Below are 19,019 nucleotides of genomic sequence, written 5' to 3' on the forward strand. Positions count from 1 at the left end.
GTTGGGGAAGGAGTGGGTGGGGTAAAGCTACAAATAGCCACATCCCTGCCTGACATTTTCTCAGTAAGTATCTCTCCCATTTGCCTGGTGGGACAATCGGGTCTCAGCACCTCCAGCAGCTCCATCAAACCCACAATCCAACCAAGCCGTCAACCAGCCATGAGCAAGGGCTACTCTTCCTCAGCTCAGACCGCCTCCTCATACCGTCGTACCTTTGGTTCTGGCATTGGTTCGACCCCATTGTCGTCCTTTTTCTCTTCTGGAGGAGGAGGCCGCAGCTCTGCCTCAAGCCACATGTCTAGCCGAGTGTATGAGATCAAGAGTACCAGTCTTCCCTCCTATTCCGCCTACCGGGTTTCATCTGGTGGTGCCGGAGGAGCTGGTTTTGGCTCGTCCACAGCCGTGCGCACTTACAGTGGCGAGAAACTCGACTTCAACCTCGCAGATGCCATGAATCAGGACTTCCTCAATACAAGGACCAATGAAAAAGCTGAACTTCAACATCTCAATGACCGCTTTGCCAGCTACATTGAGAAGGTACGTTTCCTGGAGCAGCAAAATGCAGCTCTCACTGTGGAGATTGAGAAGCTGAGGGGCCGCCAGGGGCCCGGACGTGTGGCTGAAATGTATGAGGAAGAAATGAGGGATCTGAGGAAACAAGTGGAGGCCATTACTAACCAACGTGCCAGAGTGGAGGTGGAAAGGGACAACCTGGCTGATGACCTGCAGAAACTGAAGCTGAGGTATGTTTAGTGGGAACAGACTTCAGTGGATAGATGGACAGAATGAGCTGCAGATTTCCTAGTTAAGAATGAGTATGACGTAAAGTGAAAGACATTTGTTTTTAGTAACAAAAAAAAAAAAGACACATTGGATGAATTCAATTCAAATTTATATATATATATATATATATATATATATATATATATATATATATATATATATATATATATATATATATACTTTTATTTAACTTTTACGAACTAAATACAATCTTATTCGAATGTGTTGCCAAAATACACTAAAATCAGCTTTTAAAATTTTGCATTTGAAAAAGCTGCAAAAATTCAATTTTCAAAATATAATTCAAATAAATTTGGTTACATTTTTGTGGGTGTACTTTGGTTGAGCTGAGGCTAAATGGAAATCCTGCCCAAAATAGAACAGCCTTCATCCAGGTTTTTTAAAGCACACTTTAAAAATATATACAGGCACACTTAAAAAAAAAAAAAAGACTCATTGGATGAACTCTATTCAGTTATGTGCAGAATTTCCATCAAATAAATATATTTAGTTCCAACCAAAAAAAAAAAGAAGCACATCCATGCAAGATAATTTAATTTAATTTAGTTGGGACTGCATATATTTATTAGATGGAAATCCAGTCCAGTGAGTCAGTTTTTTGAGTGCAGTAACAATAACTAACAAATCACAGTCCTTGTCCTCGCAATTTTCCATTCCTTCCTGCTCCGAATGCACATGAAATTCAAATCAGGTCTGTTCCATTGTTGCCAGTTGTTGATTGGCTGAACAAACCTGACTGAGCTGATCCGGTCTGAGTCCATCAGGGCCAAACAGAACACATGCAGTACTTTGGGTTATAGAGAACCAGGATTGGGAAATACTGGGTCACATTCAAAGAGAATGAAATGAGAAAATGAGGAACTGAAGGATAAAAAAAGAACACATTGAACAGCTTGCTTGTATGTTCTGTTTGTTTTAAACATAGACTGTATATTAATGTAACCACGTTAATATATCAGCTTAGTGAAGTCTAGTTTTGTTGTCTCGACAGGAAGTATCAAAATGAATTACAAATGTGTAAAACCACAGCAAGAAATCCAAACATTGAAACATAAGTCAGGACATACAAAACGGCAAACAACTGCAGCGGAGTAACACAAAAATACTTTAAAAAAATGGGCATACACACAAAAAGCCACAATGATTACAGGCGGCTCTGGGGTTGAGCATCACGGGGTACAACTTTGTGGTCTCTCCTTTCAATAACAGTCTGCTGTTTCTTTATTTCAGACTGCAGGAGGAGATTCACCAGAAGGAAGAAGCTGAGAACAACCTGTCTGCCTTCAGAGCCGTACGTCTATTTCTGTTTAATTATATCACCATCCGAGTCATTTTCCCTTAAAGCTGAGAGTCATCTTGCGATTTAATTAGTCAAGACATTAAAAAAAGCATGAAAAACATTTAATATTTTGCTCCTCTTGCTCTTGGGTTTTGTGAAAGTCTTTTTTCATTTGGGCAAACTGTAACAACAACTGTTTCAAGAGTTAAGTGTAATTCTGGAATTAAACAGATGCGTTATAATGTCATTTCAATAAAATATGACTTGTTTTTTCTGTACTTGCCACAGTATTAATAAAGTGATGGTCCCATAGTTAAGGCATTGGGCAGAAGATCCTCAGTTCAAATCCCAGCCTGACTGGTAAATCATTAAGGGCCCTTGGGCAAGATCTTTAATCCCCTGTTGCTCCTGCTGTGTAGTGGACGCCTTGTATGGCAGCACCCTCACATCGGGGTCAATGTGAGGCATTATTTGTAAAAGCGCTTTGAGCGTCTGATGCAGATGGAAAAGCGCTATATAAAATGCAGTCCATTTAGCATTAAGTTGAGCATGTTGAAGTTGTTTTTGCATTTATGCTAGGCTATATGTTGCACTAAAGTAGGTCATGTAATGTTACAAAAGTGTGACAATTAAAAAAACCCATTTAAGTATGGTGAATTACCATTATTTGTTGATTTTCAATTTGACAGATTTATAGACCACACTACGGATAAACGTGATTAATGGTGTATATCAACAGAATCATATGTTTTATTTTTGTAAATTGAACAAATCTGGATCTGGCTTGTTAGCTATTTGAAAGTATTACATTTATTAGCGAACTTAAAATCAGTTTGGGGTTGTATTATACACCATCAAATAATATGGCTAGGACCAGTGCACCCTGGGACCAGTCGACCCTATGACCAGTGAACCCTAGGACTAGTGGACCCTCCCCCCAGGGGATAATAATGTTCATTGTTCAATATCCTGTTTAGCAAAGTTGGTGGTCCTTGAAAGATCTTGGTGAAACTCGGTCATGCTCAAATTCAAAGTTGTTCGAGATATACCCATTTAAGATGTCCGATTAAATTGAAATGAAAATCAGCACATAAGGAGTCACCCTTCTAAGCTTGAGGTCAACATGATATCAGATAGGGCACGCTGGGTCTGTGATGATTTATCGGTCTCCAGATCAATTTTGTTAACGCATATTTAATTTTTAACTTTCATTTGGTCATCACTCAGCTTTCTTTGTTTGTTGTTGTTTGTTTGCATGCAGGATGTTGACAGTGCCACACTAGCCAGGCTGGATCTGGAGAGACGCATTGAGAGTCTGCAAGAGGAGATCGCCTTCCTCAAGAAGATCCATGAAGAGGTTTGTTCATTTGTCTTTATGTGTTTTCAGCCTTTCTGATCGTGTGAGCGGTACAACTTAAGATATGGCATTCACTCACACTAAAGAATTCACGCATCTCTGCAGCTCTCCACAAGTCATATGCACAGTAGATTGCAGTGGCGGCTCCTGAAAAATTTCTCAGGAGGGGCAATTTTTTCTGATATTGATTAAGCTGACCCATTCGGTAAATACATTAAGCAAGACAATCATATCAATGGCTGCATTCAAAGATACTAGGGGGTGCTGCAGTAAGTCGCTTGTGCGCATGCACCACCAACCTAGCAACAAGCCTGGCCAAGCTCAACAAACCATTTGGAATCCACCAATTGGCATCTACCATTTGGAATCTATGTTTAGATAGTCGAAGTAACGCCATGGTTGAGAAATGGAAAATTAAAAGTATTTAAAAGATAGAAATGTTTCAACCACGAGTTACAGAAAGCAGGAACTGTTGGAATAGGCAGAGTGGACAAGACTAGCCTGCTTGATGAGAGAAGACGATGATCACGAACGGGAATACCAACAACGTAGAACTGTTATCCACAATGCGAGTCTTTCATACGTAATTTGGCTAGTTTTTGTTGGCCCTACGGCACATCTTCACCCATTGATATTTTAATCTAGGCTGACAAGTTTTGTGTGGAAATGGGTGAAATGTAACACCGTGAAGCCATCCGTGCTTCAGGAGGCCTGTTTTCTTGTCAATCGTATTTTTTTATTTGCAGTCAGATCCCCAACAGTTGTACCCAGGCATGTGTACAATCTAATTCTTTTGAAAGATTTAGCAATTTTAAGCATTATCTGTAATTTCAGTAGCAGAAATGTCCCAAAGCAACAAAACAGACTTCCGAGCTCTGGATAGTCAAAAACTGCCCAGGGGTCAACTTTTACATCTGGGTATCACAAAACAAAAAAGATTGCATTGAAAGCTCCATTTTGTGAAATATACTGATTTTACACAAGAGACTGGAAGAGATGTGGTGAAGCGATTTTCAACCTGACTGAAATCACTACAGAATGGGCGGGACCTGATTGGATAGTGAGATTCAGAGGAGATCACACGGTCTGGAACACTCATAACTACTGTAACAGGAGTAGACTCAAACAGGAATAAAAAAAAAAGAAAAACTCCTCCTTTTCCCTTTGGCAGTGCATCGCCCAAATTGCCCTAATGAACAAGCCGCCCCTGGTAGACTGATGTGTGTTATGTAGCAGCTGTGTGAAGGTTCATTTGAGCCTTTGTAAGTGTGCAGCTGTTCAAATAAGATCTACTGTGCGCATACTCATGCTCTCTAAACTACACAATTATACAACAAATTCTAAATTAATTATCTGTATATGACCAAGAAACAGTTGCAGTCATTCATTTAGAGCCATAAGCACCTTCTCAGCTGCATGATCACATTCATGGCACTACAGCTGAGGTGGGGTCGTGTCATTTTGTCTACCCGCCTGCCTCAACTTTGACCTCTGAGAAATGCTGAGCTGCTGATTGGTTCAACAGAGCGTGTCAGCTGCACCATCTGAATGCTTGTGCATGAGAGTGAGTGCATGTATGTGAGCAGATGTAAACCTATTTATACCGTTGAGTTAGACCAGGAGACAGCTGAGCGGAACTGAAGCTTAACAGTTTGAAGCGTGTAATTTCACATAAGTCCTTTTCAGCTTCTCTGATTCAGATTTTTATGAAAAACATTTTATTTTACAGTCACTCTACATTTGCATACGACAGTTACTTCAATGCTGTTGGATAACATGCCATAATTAGCTTCAGTTAGGTTAAGATTCCGTTAGTTTTAGTTTCAAATAGTTTTTTTTTTTCAGATTTAATGGGTGTTTTAGTTACCTTCATATCAGCTAGTTTTATTTTAGTTAGTTTATAGCTTTAAATTATATGAGCTTTTGAGTCAGTCAATTAAAAAACATCTGCTAATTGTTGGCCTTTCAGTTAGCTTTATAGATGTTAGCTTCTTGAAATGGTTTATAGATTTTGATTTATTTATCTGGTCTTTTTTTTACTTTTAAAAGTTGTTTTATATTCTCTTAGATTTTGTTTTTTTTTTATGTCCAATTTAGCTTTAGTTTCAGACATTCATTTTTCAAAAGGATTCAATTAGCTTTTCAGTAAGTTATCTGTTAGCTTTATTAGCTCGCATTGTCTTAGCTTTGTGTTCACTTTTTATATTCAGTCTGTAGCCATAAACTGTTAGCTTTATAGTCAGTAAACTATATTCTCTTGGCATTATTAGTGTACATTAGCTTTTTAAATTGTTCACTCTAGCTTTATTAGTTTATGTTCTGTCAACTTTGTATTCTCTGTGCTTGATGTTCGCGTTATTGTTTACTTTATGTTCAGTGAGCTTTACTTTGTATTCACTTCATAAGCAATTAATTTACAGTCAGCTTTATTTTCAGTTTAACTTTGCATTTGCTTTGTGTTTAGTTAGCTTTATGTTTCAGTTAGCAACATATTCAGTGCATTAGCTTAATGATTAGTCACTTCACGGGCAGCATGGTGTTCATGTTCTTCACTCACAACAATAAGATTGTATATTTGGTTCTACCAAAGCATACTTCTTTTCTGTGTGGAGTTTCTATATTCTACCTTTATTTTTCTATAATTTCTTCCATCAACAAAACCTGTGCTTTAGATATTTCTGATTGCTTCTTGAACCAAGCAGAATGAACAAGTCATCCCGATCGGGATGCAGCAGCATCACCCAAATGACAACATGCTCGGATCTGATCTGAAAAGACCTGCAGTAATTGCTTATGATGAGGATATTGTAAGTGTAGCCTCAGACTCAAATTATCAGGAGACACTGGCCAGCTTCTCCATTTCCAGGCCATTTGAAACATCAAAGATAACTCATGTCTTGAACCAAGTATTGATGACGGGGCAGATCTGGCATTTTATGACTGATTGTATACATCATGTAAGTACTGAAATGTTAAAAAAAAAAAGCTTTTAAACTTTGATGCACACTGCATTATCTTATTGCATATCAAACATAGTTAAATGGCCGCGTTGTGATTTCATTTGATGCTTACAAGCGTAAAATTGTTGCTAGGATTTTTTTCTGACTGGCCCAAAATTTAAAAGAAAGCTACAATGTGGTCACATGCTCAGGTAGAAGAAGCATGATGGTTATATCTCTATCCACATTGAACTTTTTAATTGTTATATTTGGAAAATTACATTTGAGAGTTTGGCACAGTTAATTCTGGATACCATTAAATCTTTCTTGTTTGTCATACAGTTGGAAATTATCTTGAAGTTGATATTTATTGGTGCATCATAAGGCATGCTTATATAGATATGCTTATAGTCTATAGAGTGTGTATCACACAACCCAGTCTCATGGCAGTTTGTGGCGGCATTACGAAAAGTACATTACTCTATGGGTTTGTAACACGAGCAAGGAAATGGGACGGTTTTCGTGATGGGGCACAAAATCTGGGGAGTCTGGGGAGTTAGGGGAGGGTAGACACTTACCTTATGGTTCTGGTTAAAGTTAGGAGAAGGGGGAGGATTATAAATAGCAAAATTAAAAAACCTGTGTCATAAAAATGGGGCGCTTTTTGTCACGGAGCATGAAAAAAACATGAGAATGGGCTGCTATCGCGAACATCAGTGTGAAGTGATTCTCAATTGCGGCATCAACAGGCAAAAAGGTAACAAAAATCAAATACATTTTTAAAAGCTATTGCAATATTGCATGGTACTTCATTTTTGTCCTTTCTAACTTTCTAATCTTCACTGATCTATAGTTGGAAAGTCAAGTTGTTGAAAGGTTGCACCACTGAGTGATTCCATTTTTATTTTTAGTTTTTTTTGGTATTTTTCTTTCGATAATGTTAAAATGAGAATTTTGCTCCTTGCTGTATTCTGACTCAGTGGAAAACGTAGCCTTTTTTCTTTCCCTGTAGGAAATCCGTGAACTGCAGAGCCAGATTCAGGACACTCAGGTGCAAATCCAGATGGACATGTCGAAGCCAGACCTGACAGCTGCTCTGAGGGACATCCGCATGCAGTACGAGTCCATTGCAGCTAAGAACATCGCAGATGCTGAAGACTGGTACAAGTCTAAGGTAGAAACGTGAACGCACACGTTCAATCACACACTCCTATAATGTGTCTTTGCTAAAACCCCGTCCTTTCTCTGTCCTCAGGTGTCTGATCTCAACCAGGCTGTCAGCAAGAACAATGATGCTATGCGACAGGCCAAACAGGAGTCCATGGAGTTCAGACACCAGATCCAGTCCTACACCTGTGAGATTGATTCACTCAAAGGAACCGTGAGTATTTGTCTCACTTTACTGCCTCATTCTATCTACTTTATTTCTTTTTCCACTCCCGTTTAGACTCAATACTAAATGGTTTCACTCTGACATTGATCTCTCTGTGCTCCCATAGAATGAATCTCTGCTGCGCCAGATGAGAGATATGGAGGATCGCATGTCCCGTGAGGCTTCTGGTTACCAGGATACCATCGCTCGCCTGGAGGAAGACATTGCTAAGATGAAGGTGATTTGGTTTGGTGATTATTCAGCTGATTTCATTCAGACTGATTCTACTCTATAGAAAGTAAGCAACCTGATGCAGGATTTAGGTTTTTGTTCAGTCTGAGGATGATCTCTGAATGATGCTTATATTTTCACGACTTTTAAAGGAGTCTAATTGTGCAAAATTCATTGTGATGCACCTTATAGTTTTGTGTTTAAAAAAATCCCAAAGGCCCACGATTCTGTTGTAGTGCATGTCATAGAAATAGATCACAGACAATCTGTTCAACTACACAGTCAGAAATGTTTAAGCCTGAATCCCCCTATTTCAGAATTGTGACTTAAGGCAGATTTCTCTTATCCTCCAAATTGCACAAACTGAAGGAATGAAATGAAAATAAGCTTAATGGAAATATGTGCATTTTGAAAAAATCTCTTAAATATTACAAAAAAAGTCTTTAAGTTTGCATGTGGTGGCTTTGGGAGTGATTTGGAAAAAGCCTTATTTGGAAAAATAGCAATAGAAACACTTTTTTCTGCAATTGCAAGGTCACATAATGTGCAGAAAGCATTATGTGATGTTAAAATAGATGAAGCGGCATGTGTTGATGGAGTGAGAGACAGAGGGCTTGTTAAACGATATAAAAGAAGATGTTACTGTAATATTAGATTTAAAAAACAAATGAAATGCCAATATTTACCAGGAATTACCATTCTGTCACTGTAAGTCCCTTCGGCTGCTCCCTTGTTTGCACTCGGGGTCGCCACCACAAATCCAAGGTGGATCTGCATGTTGAATTGGCACATGTTTTAAGCCAGATGCCCTTCCTGACGCAACTCCACATTACATGGAGAAATGTGGCAAGGGTGGGATTTGAACCCGGAACCTTCTGAAGTGAAACCCCTGCTATGTCGACGGAATTCACAGTTCTCGTGAGAGCCTTGCTGGAATGACAGTTACATGAGAACACAAAACCCAGGTTCTATGGGGTAGTTTTGTCTTTAAAGTTTAATATCTGTTTTTAAGACCCTGGTGACCTATTGTAGTTGTAGGTGCATAATTTGACTCCTTTAAGTTGCTCTTTTTATAACTAATTCTATGGATTAAAATTCACATAAAGCTTTACTCAGCAAATACTTAGACAACAAACACAAAATGCTTAGATATTAGTTGTTTTTTTTCATTTTTATTTTTAAGCTCTCATGACTAACCAATTGGATTTTGTATGTCCTTTTTTAATTAACATGTTAAAACTGATTTTATGTAGATAGAAAAAGACATTCACATGGAATATTTTTATGAGTATACCAATGAAACTGTGCATGTTACAATTTAAAGGATGATATGGCACGTCACCTGAGGGAGTACCAGGACCTCCTTAATGTGAAGATGGCCTTGGATATTGAAATTGCCACCTATCGCAAGCTGCTGGAGGGAGAGGAGAGCAGGTGTGTTGTTGGCTGTTGCACAAACATAAAGTCAGAAAGTTAAAAGCTGTCCTTGATAAGACTATCAGACTTTGACCTTGCGTAACTCCTATTTTAGCACTCGCGTCACATTGATTATTGTCTTTTCTCATGCTGAACTGTCACCTCTTGGCAGGATCACCACCACTGTGCCTCTGCAGACCGCTTATTCCTCCATTGGATTTAGAGGTAGGAGAAACTGCACACAGATATTTCTCTTCAATACCCATAAAAATCCACGTTATACTTCAGATGATTTGCTGTGAGAATTAAAAAGACTAATCATAGCTCGTGACTGTATAGGGTGGTATCTATTTTCAGAGGAATGTGTGTGACGTGCACCTGCAGTGATACATTGTGACCACTGTGTGGGAGTAATATGGCCTTTTAAAAGCTTTCAGCTCTTTTTGATTCCCAGGCGACACAAACCTATACATATGAATAATAATTCATTCATATGAGTTGGCCTATTTGACAGACGAACAGTCCCAATGCACAAATGAGATAATCGAGCCCCCCCCCCCCCCCCCCCCCCACACACACACACACACACAAACACACATTCATACACTTTCTAAGGTACTCTGCAAAATAAAGCAAGGATGCTGTAATAAGCATCGAAACTCTTCTAAATACTTCTAAATTTATAATGGAGTTCCAAAGATATTGATCTATCTTCTTCTTCTTCTTTGTCTTTCGGCTGTTCCCGTTAGGGGTCGCCACAGCAGATCAATCGTTTCCATCTCACCCTGTCCTCTGAATCTTCCTCTGTCACACCAACCACCTGCATGTCCTCTCTCAGCACATCCATGAACCTCCTCTTTGGTCTCCCTCTTCTCCTCCTGCCTGGTGGCTCCATCCTCAGCATCCTTCTCCCTATATACCCTGGGTCCCTCCTCTGCACATGTCCAAACCATCTCAATCTCGCCTCTCTGACTTTGTCTCCAAACCGTCCCACCTGAGCTGTCCCTCTGATATGTTCATTCCTAATCTTGTCCATTCTTGTCACTCCCAAAGAGAATCTCAACATCTTCAGCTCTGCCACCTCCAGCTCTGCCTCCTGTCTTTTTGTTAGTGCCACTGTCTCTAAACCATACAACATAGCTGGTCTCACTACTGTTTTGTAAACTTTCCCCTTCACTCTTGCTGATATTCTTCGGTCACAAATCACTCCTGCCACCTTTCTCCACCCACTCCACCCTGCCTGCACTCTCTTCTTCACTTCTCGACCACACTCTCCATTACTTTGAACAGTTGACCCCAAATATTTAAACTCATCTACTTTCACCACTTCTACTCCTTGTAACTGCACTATTCCACTGGGCTCCCTCTCATTCACACACATGTACTCAGTCTTGCTTCTACTGACTTTCATTCCCCTTCTCTCCAAAGCATATCTCCACTTCTCCAGACTAGACTCAACTTGCTCTCTACTCTCACTACAGATCACAATGTCATCTGCAAACATCATAGTCCATGAGGACTCCTGTCTGATCTCATCTGTCAACCTGTCCATCACCACTGCAAACAAGAAAGGACTCAGAGCTGATCCTTGGTGTAATCCCACCTCCACCTTGAATGAGTCTGTCATTCCGACTGCGCATCTCACCGCTGTCACACTATTCTTGTACATGTCCTGCACTACCCTAACATACTTCTCTGCCACTCCAGACTTCCTCATACAATGCCACAACTCTTCTCTTGGCACCCTATCATAAGCTTTTTCTAAGTCCACAAACACACAATGTAACTCTTTCTGTCCTTCTCTGCACTTTTCCAACAGTATTCTCAGAGCAAACATTGCATCTGTAGTGCTCTTTCTCAGCATGAAACCATATTGCTGCTCACAGATCTTCACCTGTTTTCTAAGCCTAGCTTCTACTACTCTTTCCCATAACTTAATGCTGTGGCTGATCAGCTTTATAAAATACAGACAAGTCATCAGTTACAACTCATGCATGATTCTGAGTTGGAATCTTAACTAATTATTACTTATTCTTATTTTTGTTGGTATTTTTATTTATAAAATAAAGGTTTGTGTTTAACAAGGACTAAATACAATAAAAAATACATCAAAAATGTATACATGAACTGTTTGACCTGCTGCCCTCTGGGAGGCGGTATAGGTGCATTAGAACAATGACAAACAGACTGAAAAACAGTTTTTCTTCCCAAAAGCCATCACCATCCTGAATTTAGAAGTGCACTGATGCTCGAGTCTAACCCCCCAGACTTTCTGTACCCACTTACTGTGAAATACATTACTGTGCAACATCTGTATCTATCCCAGAGCAATCAAGTTGAGATACGCTCAAGGAGTTATTTTCCGCCGCTTCCAGGGCACAGCGGTGAAATATTTCAGAATGTCATGCATTAGCATGAGAGCGGGACAGCATGTTGAGTCTCACGCCGAATGCATGAGACCTGACAGGACCGCTTTTAAGCAAGTCTCACTCCAAATGAGTGAGACTTGAGAGCTCTGCTGTCCCCAGCTATCTCTGTCCAATATCCATTATTCATTACATATGATCAATACTACTGTGCAACATCTAATTAATAACATGCAACATATCACACTGTTCACTAGATGTTTATGATGACGGGATTTGAGTTTGTGTTGTTAAATGTGTTTGTAGCACGGCCCAAGCAGAGGGTCACCCCTTAGAGTCTGGTCTGCTTGAGGTTTCTTCCTCAATACATTAGAGGGAGTTTTTCCTTACCACTGTCACCTGTGTGCTTGCTCTGGGGGTTGGTAATGTGTATATATGTATGTATGTATGTATATATGGGGTGGGCGTTTATGGGTGATTCTTAGACTATGGGCACTTATTATGTGCTTTGATCATATTGTATGAAAAACAGAAAAAGGGAAAATTTCACACTTTTATAGTTATCTTTACAATGAAAGTGTGTTAAGAAATTTGTTCTAGTAGTCTATGATGACTTTTTCACCTTTTTTCAGCATCATTATATGCAAATATTGCCGTTTTGTGCTTGTCCCACACCCAGACTTTTGATCTTCAATGATAAAAATGAAATGGTAAAGAAACGTTTTTTCTAATGTTTTAAAATATCTCTGAATAAAATATCAGTAAAATAATCAAAACATAATTGGGGTATTCAATGTCATACAACTGTTGTGATTTTTTTTAAACAAAATGTAGTTGTCCCACACTATTGCCGTAATTTCCACCACAACACTGTAATGTCCCTTTAAACAGTTTGTATGAAAGATTGTTTAGGTAGTTTCTATGGAGATAAACAGTGACATCAGAGCACATGTATATAGCACCAAATCACAACAAACAGTTGCCCCAAGGCGCTTTATATTGTAAGGCAATGGTGTGGTGGAAATTACATTTACAAGGCCAATAGTGCCCGTAGTTAAAGAATCACCCTTATAAGATTTGCACCACAGATAGATAATAGGACTGGAAGACTCCACTGAATTCTGGAGGTGATTTGAATCCATATTCTAGGTCAGGATTTTTTATTCTATTTTTATCTGATTTATGTGATAACTAAAAGTAGTTTTACTTTTTATATATAATGTTAGTTTTCATCTGTGCCATTATCATCCAGTATATAGTTCAAAAAAATATAAAAACACACAACATGATCACGCATGAGTTTTAAGTGATTCTCTCTTGGGACTCATTTTACACAACTCATTACACATTTACAGATCTTTTTGTACACTGACAGATTTGATTGTGCACACAGATTCTGAATACACATTTTCACATTTTTGTAGACATTTGTAGATCTCACTACACATTTGCAGATTCTTTTACACATCTGGTTACGCACACAGAGACTGACATACGAACACACAAGTTTGTACACGCAAATATCATTGCTATATTAATGGCACGATAATAGGAGAAAAAGGTGTGTGTGTGTGGGGGGGGGAGCAAACTGTTGAGGTTGCAATAGTGGCGATATTTGTGTCTGCTTGGTCTCACGAAGCAAATCCTGTAACATAAACACTGCACTTTGGACCAATGAGGGTACAGTGTGCTCACATATGGTTGTTCCTAACCCACTTTGAACCACTGTGAAAGAAAATGCAACTGAGGTAAAAACAAGCATTTTAATGTTTTGGTCCCTGGTCTGGAGCAAACAAACATTATTAGGTGTGAAAACTGTCTCAGTTTGACCTCCGTGACTGTGTTCCTGCAGAGACCAGTCCTGAGGCCCCGTCCCAGCGCTCCTCGGAGGTTCACTCCAAAAAGACCGTTCTCATCAAGACCATTGAAACCCGTGATGGAGAGGTTTGAGAACACACATGAACACATAGTACACAGAGTCCAACATGGACGCAAGCACGTCACAGATATGACACAAAATATAACTTTGTCACATATTTCGAACTAGATGACATCTTTCCCTCTGAGTTACTTTGCTTTGCTATATTCTTATCCAGATAAAGTATTCTATGAGCCAGGGTGCTAGTGCTCAGTGTGTAAGTCTGGTCCATCTGCTCCTTCATCCTCTGTCAATCACAACGGGTTGATGCATGTGGTTGTATTTATTCTCCACATTCAGATACAGTGGAGTCTAAAGGAGGCAGACTGTCTGCCTCTCCTTTCGTAAGAATACTTTCTGAATTAACAACTGTATACTACTTCCTCTTTTTTGGCATTTAAGATACAGCAGTGTCTGACTTTTTAACTGACTGATGAAAACGTGCAGTCTGCATAAACCCACAATAGACACTTATCACTGAGCTGCATCACTCCACTTTGACTTACTATATGACTGGCTACTGTGCACAGTGCGTCACTCCTCCAAAGCAGCCTCACATGCATTTTAACATAATTATTTTTTTCAAGTTTTTAAAACTGTCTGCTCTTTCTCTCATTCACACACATACTTATTGGAGCAGATAAGCAGAAGAATTGTGCTTTTTTTGACTAAAAGCATGAAACTCTCTAGATTGCAGCAAATACCATAATATTTCTTAATATCTGCCTAAATAATATTTATTTGACCTTTGATGACCTTGAAAGGTCAATGATCCCAATGTCAATTTTAATTTTTTTTATTTTGCCTATAGTGAATACCTCCAATTATTGCTTTTACAAACCTGATCAAAGTGTTTCTCATAGTATAAATTTGACCTATTTAGAATAGAATCAAATTTGTGACCTTTAGTTCATTCACTTTCGCTAAAGGTGTTTCACAAGTATGAAACATGCTTCCTAACTGAGTGCTCAGTACACTCACATTCATTTATTCCTTTTGTAGCTCAAAGTAGGTTTTATGAACTTACTGTGGCTGTAGAAAGGACAGTGCAGATGTTCAAAAGCAGCCCTGAAGTGCACAGCGTTTTAACTTTAAAATTCAACTGCTGTTATACCTGGTAATTTAACCCAAGTGCTTCATTCAAGGTTTTGCGGCAAAATAACATAGGAGTAACTATTAGTAATTGTATAAAAATATTTAAGATATTCCTCACAAAGGTGCTAAAACAGATATTTCATAATGCAAAAAGGGTCACTGACATGGATAGTGCCACATGTGATAATTTTATCTGAGAGCGTTAGTCAAGGGCCAAGGTTTTTTTTTTTTTAATATTCATAGAGATGGTAAAATGAAATTATCATGACATCAAAGTTGAGTAACTTTAAGGTGACCTCAAATTGTGCTTCCAAATCCAAAATTAATTTGCATTATATATAGAAACGATGCTGACAGTTTTACGCTTTTGTCACCAAAATACACAATTCCTTCATATATTTAGGTTATTTTAATAAAAAAAAGAATGTTAATTTTAACATTTTTCATCTTTTCTCTCCTTCAGGTGGTCAGCGAGTCCACACAACACCAACAAGACATCATGTAAAAGAACAACTTAAGAAAACACTAGCTATTAATTAAATATATGCAGCAGAAGCTTGACTAAAAAAGTGATCTGTACTGATTTATAACTTTATTTCTATTGCAACTCAAACAAAATGTCTGAAGAAGATATGTGATGAAAATACTAGTAGCCTTCGATGCGGCTGCCATTGCGATCAGTGCAGTCGCACCTGTTTTTTTACTCATGCCTGAAATCTGTCTCGTAAACATCTCTTGTAACATCTGCTAAATTTGTGAAATTGTCTCCTCGTATGCTCGGCCAGCTTAATGTGACTACAGACATGTTGATGACAGTGTTAATGCACAGAAGAAGGTACTGGAAAAGTTGTGAAGTATGTACTAATGCAAACAGTTTAAAGCGGTGAAATGATTCTCACCTGACAAAGGAGACATGAATCACAGCAGTAAGTCAGCTCATGGGACAATACCATAATACACAGAGAAGAGGACCACCACAACCAAAAAGGAAATGGAGGGGAGTGTTAAAATTAAAAGTAAAAAAAAGTTAAAATTTATGATAGAATAAAAAACTGTCAGGCAGCCTCTTGTGGCTAATGACCACCGTTTTGAAGTCTGACATTGTTTTTTCTTGACCTTAGCTGTGTGAAATCTTCACATTTATTGACTATTTAATGCATTTTTAATGATGGTTTGGTGTATGAGTACATGGCAGAACACTGAAGTGTACTATGTTCCTTGAAAGTACATCAATAAAACCTCATTTTAACTAACTGTTGTTGTAATTCTTTTAAATAATTCCTGTTCTTCTATGAAAGGTGTTACATGATTAGTTTATTAAAATTTCATAAGCCATAGAGCAATATATGATCATGTTTTAACTGTGCTGTCACAAACCACCACAACACTGTAAAAACCTACTAAGTTAGTTCAGTTCATACTCTTTAAAGAAACCGAATACCTCAAAAATAAAATATTCACCAATTCAAATTTATTATGAGTAACTAAACTTAGTTAAATAGTATTAAATTACAAGATCATCATAAAATAATGTGCTAATATTTGTATTCTTTGTGTCAACATCGCCATCCCAGATTTGTGATAATGGTGTGGCAATGTAGAATTGTTTGCTGTGACTATCTGTGGCTCACTCAACATATAAAAGACAATTAAAACCTGAATGAGTTCATTTAGGAAGGTACAAGTAAAGAAACCTGCCACCTCGTGTGATACTCAGAGTGGGACATCCTGAAAGGTTCAAAGGATACTGTTTATTTTTATATCATAAAGTATTTCTGACAAATGTTTTTAATGAGTGAAGTTGTTGCTCACTGTGTTTGTGTTTCTGGGAGCCTCAGAGTTTTTTCACTCTGTGTTTTGAAGGGTGTTTTATTTTTTCAAAAAAAGTGGTGAATTTAGATTCATTAATCACAAAGCTTGTAAATTCGTAGCTTAAAATTTTAATCGTCTCACAGCCCTATTCTTTAATTTTTTTTAATAAACTAATCTATGAATAAAATTCACTCTTATTAATAAATCATTGACCATATATGTCAAGGTATAGCTTTTATTTAACTCTTTATTTGGGATTAAAAGTACAGACGAACATATGTTAAAACATTTATATTCATATTACATATGACTTTTTTCAACAAACAATAAACAATAACATGATACAAAACTGTGAAATAGAATGCAATAACAATTGAAATATATAATGCAGATTAATATGTATGAAACAGTATAATATTTTGTCAGTCAGATAAATTAAGAATATTACTGGCAACTGCAATAATCATACATAACAACAGGGGACAATGATAAGTTATTAAATGTACTGTACATGAAGTCATACAATTTGTCACAAGTGAATCCATGTCAGTTATAAGACAAAGAATATAAATGCATCTTTAAACTTAATTTAAATAAGTCCACAAAGTCAGACTGCCTTATCTCGACTGACAAGCTGTTCCACAAAAATGGCACATAATAAGAAAATGCTGTCTGACCTGCTGACTTTTTCTTCACCCTCAGAACATGCAACAGTTCTTAATCCCGAGGGTGCACAACAGGGGACAGTATATAGGGTGTAAGTAAATCAGCAGTGTATGAAGGCTCAAGTCCACGAAGACTTTAATAAGCCAGTAGTAGTACCTTTAAGACAGACCTTGCATGGACAGGGAGCCAGTGAAGAGAGACCAGTGGTGGCATAATATGGTCGAACTTTCTTCTCTGCGTTAAAACTCTTGCTGCAGCATTGTGATCCATTTGAAGCTCCCTAATGCTGGTTTGTGTCAAGCCAGAAAACAGAACATTGCAATGATCAAACAAAGGTGTAATCAATGATTCTGCATTCATCACAGACAGAATTGGTGGAATTCTTGTGATATTATGTAAATGATAAAAGGCAATCTTTGTAGTCTCTCTAATGTGCCAATCAAAGGACAGTATGGATCAAAAACCATACCTAAATGGTTGTGTTCAATGACCCATGTATCCAAAGTTTAAATTAACTGTTCAAATTGGCTTCCGTGCCTCACAGGACTCATTACCACCAATTCTGTCTTCTCAGAATTAAGAAACTTTCATGTACAATCAAATCAGAATATTTCCTCAAAGTACACCTGAAACAGTACAGGCATGATTACAAATACACATATAACTCATTGTACAATCACAGTGTTATCACCTGGTCCACATGGCTTTGAGATCCTTCCAAACACTGATGATTCTTTGCCTAAATATCACCTGACCAATGCCCAGATTGAGGGTCAAACCTGACACTGAGATTGTGGAGATTGTGAATTTAATTGTAAGACCACAGTAGAAGTCAGGAGAGTACATATACAGGAAAGAATCAAACAGATACAATGTATAAAACAGGATGTAGTACACCCCTTGAAAAATGCCTGCGATGGTCACCTTCATCTGGTTACGGAGACGTGCGGAGGAGAAGGATTTGCCGCTTTTGACCATACGCCTCACGTGTCCGTACAGGTAGCGCACTGTGCAAAAACTACAATAGACCATTATACACAGGCAAACTAAAATGTGCATGTTGAAGAAGATGAAGGACAGATCACTTAAGAAGCAGGATGCACCACTGAAATGTCCCGTCTGTGTTGTGTTGAGGCAAACTCTGTTCAGATGGACAAATCTGACAAAGTTGTCAATCCTTAGCGCACTAACAAACAAAAAAAATATTCCGGTGAAAAACAAAAGCGTGTAGATGACCAGCTTGATGTTCTTCTTCACCCAAATGAACAAAGGATGGTGTGCAGGAATGATCTGAGTGTAGTAGAAGAAGTTCAGCCAAACATAAGCAGCCATGCTGTTGTGTACAGTGAATATCAGAATCATCCATGATGAAAAATGCAGGTCAGCGCTGGCGGTCTTGTTTCTCAGGGAAATCATCACGATCCAGTAAATGCAGTATGTGATGTTACACCAGATTGGGACTGCCAGTAGTGCTTTTAGAGGCTGTTTCAGACTCTGTTTGTTGCGTGGTGGTACCATCCAACACCACCCGTAGAAGATGTTCGCCACAAAGGTCAACATGAGAGGAGGTCCATTGATTAAAGTAAAATCATGGTAATTTAGTTCCAAACGTTTGCGTGCCATTATTGGTTTACTGGCACCAAGATATCAAAAGACAGATTGTTCAGGTGACTTCTGAACATCCCCCTTAAAATGAGACTCAAAGTAGCCAATGATTTAGTTTGTACTGTACGTACCAAAAGGAAACCACTGGCCAGCTTTGAA

The 19,019-nt window shown here is 38.3% G+C and overlaps 1 protein-coding gene across 2 annotated transcripts; it reads left to right on the forward strand.

The window, feature by feature from the left end:
- The first annotated feature begins 63 nt into the window (after positions 1 to 63).
- Positions 64 to 15,792, forward strand: desma (desmin a). Of its 2 annotated transcripts, XM_034186659.1 has the most exons (11): positions 64 to 743; positions 2,035 to 2,095; positions 3,345 to 3,440; positions 7,392 to 7,553; positions 7,635 to 7,760; positions 7,879 to 7,989; positions 9,307 to 9,416; positions 9,571 to 9,623; positions 13,617 to 13,708; positions 13,861 to 13,899; positions 15,241 to 15,792. In XM_034186659.1, the coding sequence occupies exons 1-11, from the start codon at positions 160 to 162 to the stop codon at positions 15,280 to 15,282; spliced, it is 1,476 nt and encodes a 491-aa protein (XP_034042550.1). In that variant the 5' UTR covers positions 64 to 159; the 3' UTR covers positions 15,283 to 15,792. The 2 variants fall into 2 exon arrangements, with proteins under 2 accessions (XP_034042550.1, XP_034042551.1); XM_034186660.1 differs by lacking the exon at positions 13,861 to 13,899 and having other exon boundaries at positions 160 to 743.
- The last annotated feature ends 3,227 nt before the right edge of the window (positions 15,793 to 19,019 follow it).

The sequence above is a fragment of the Thalassophryne amazonica genome, chromosome 14 (genome assembly GCF_902500255.1).
Source record: "Thalassophryne amazonica chromosome 14, fThaAma1.1, whole genome shotgun sequence".
Classification (NCBI taxonomy): Eukaryota; Metazoa; Chordata; class Actinopteri; order Batrachoidiformes; family Batrachoididae; genus Thalassophryne; species Thalassophryne amazonica.

Excerpts from the sequence above, each read along its gene's own strand:
- desma (XM_034186659.1), top strand. The coding sequence starts at position 160 with ATGAGCAAGGGCTACTCTTCCTCAGCTCAGACCGCCTCCTCATACCGT. Across the intron at positions 3,441-7,391 it reads TCAAGAAGATCCATGAAGAG|GAAATCCGTGAACTGCAGAG; the intron begins GTTTGTTCATTT and ends CTTTCCCTGTAG. Across the intron at positions 7,554-7,634 it reads AAGACTGGTACAAGTCTAAG|GTGTCTGATCTCAACCAGGC; the intron begins GTAGAAACGTGA and ends CTCTGTCCTCAG.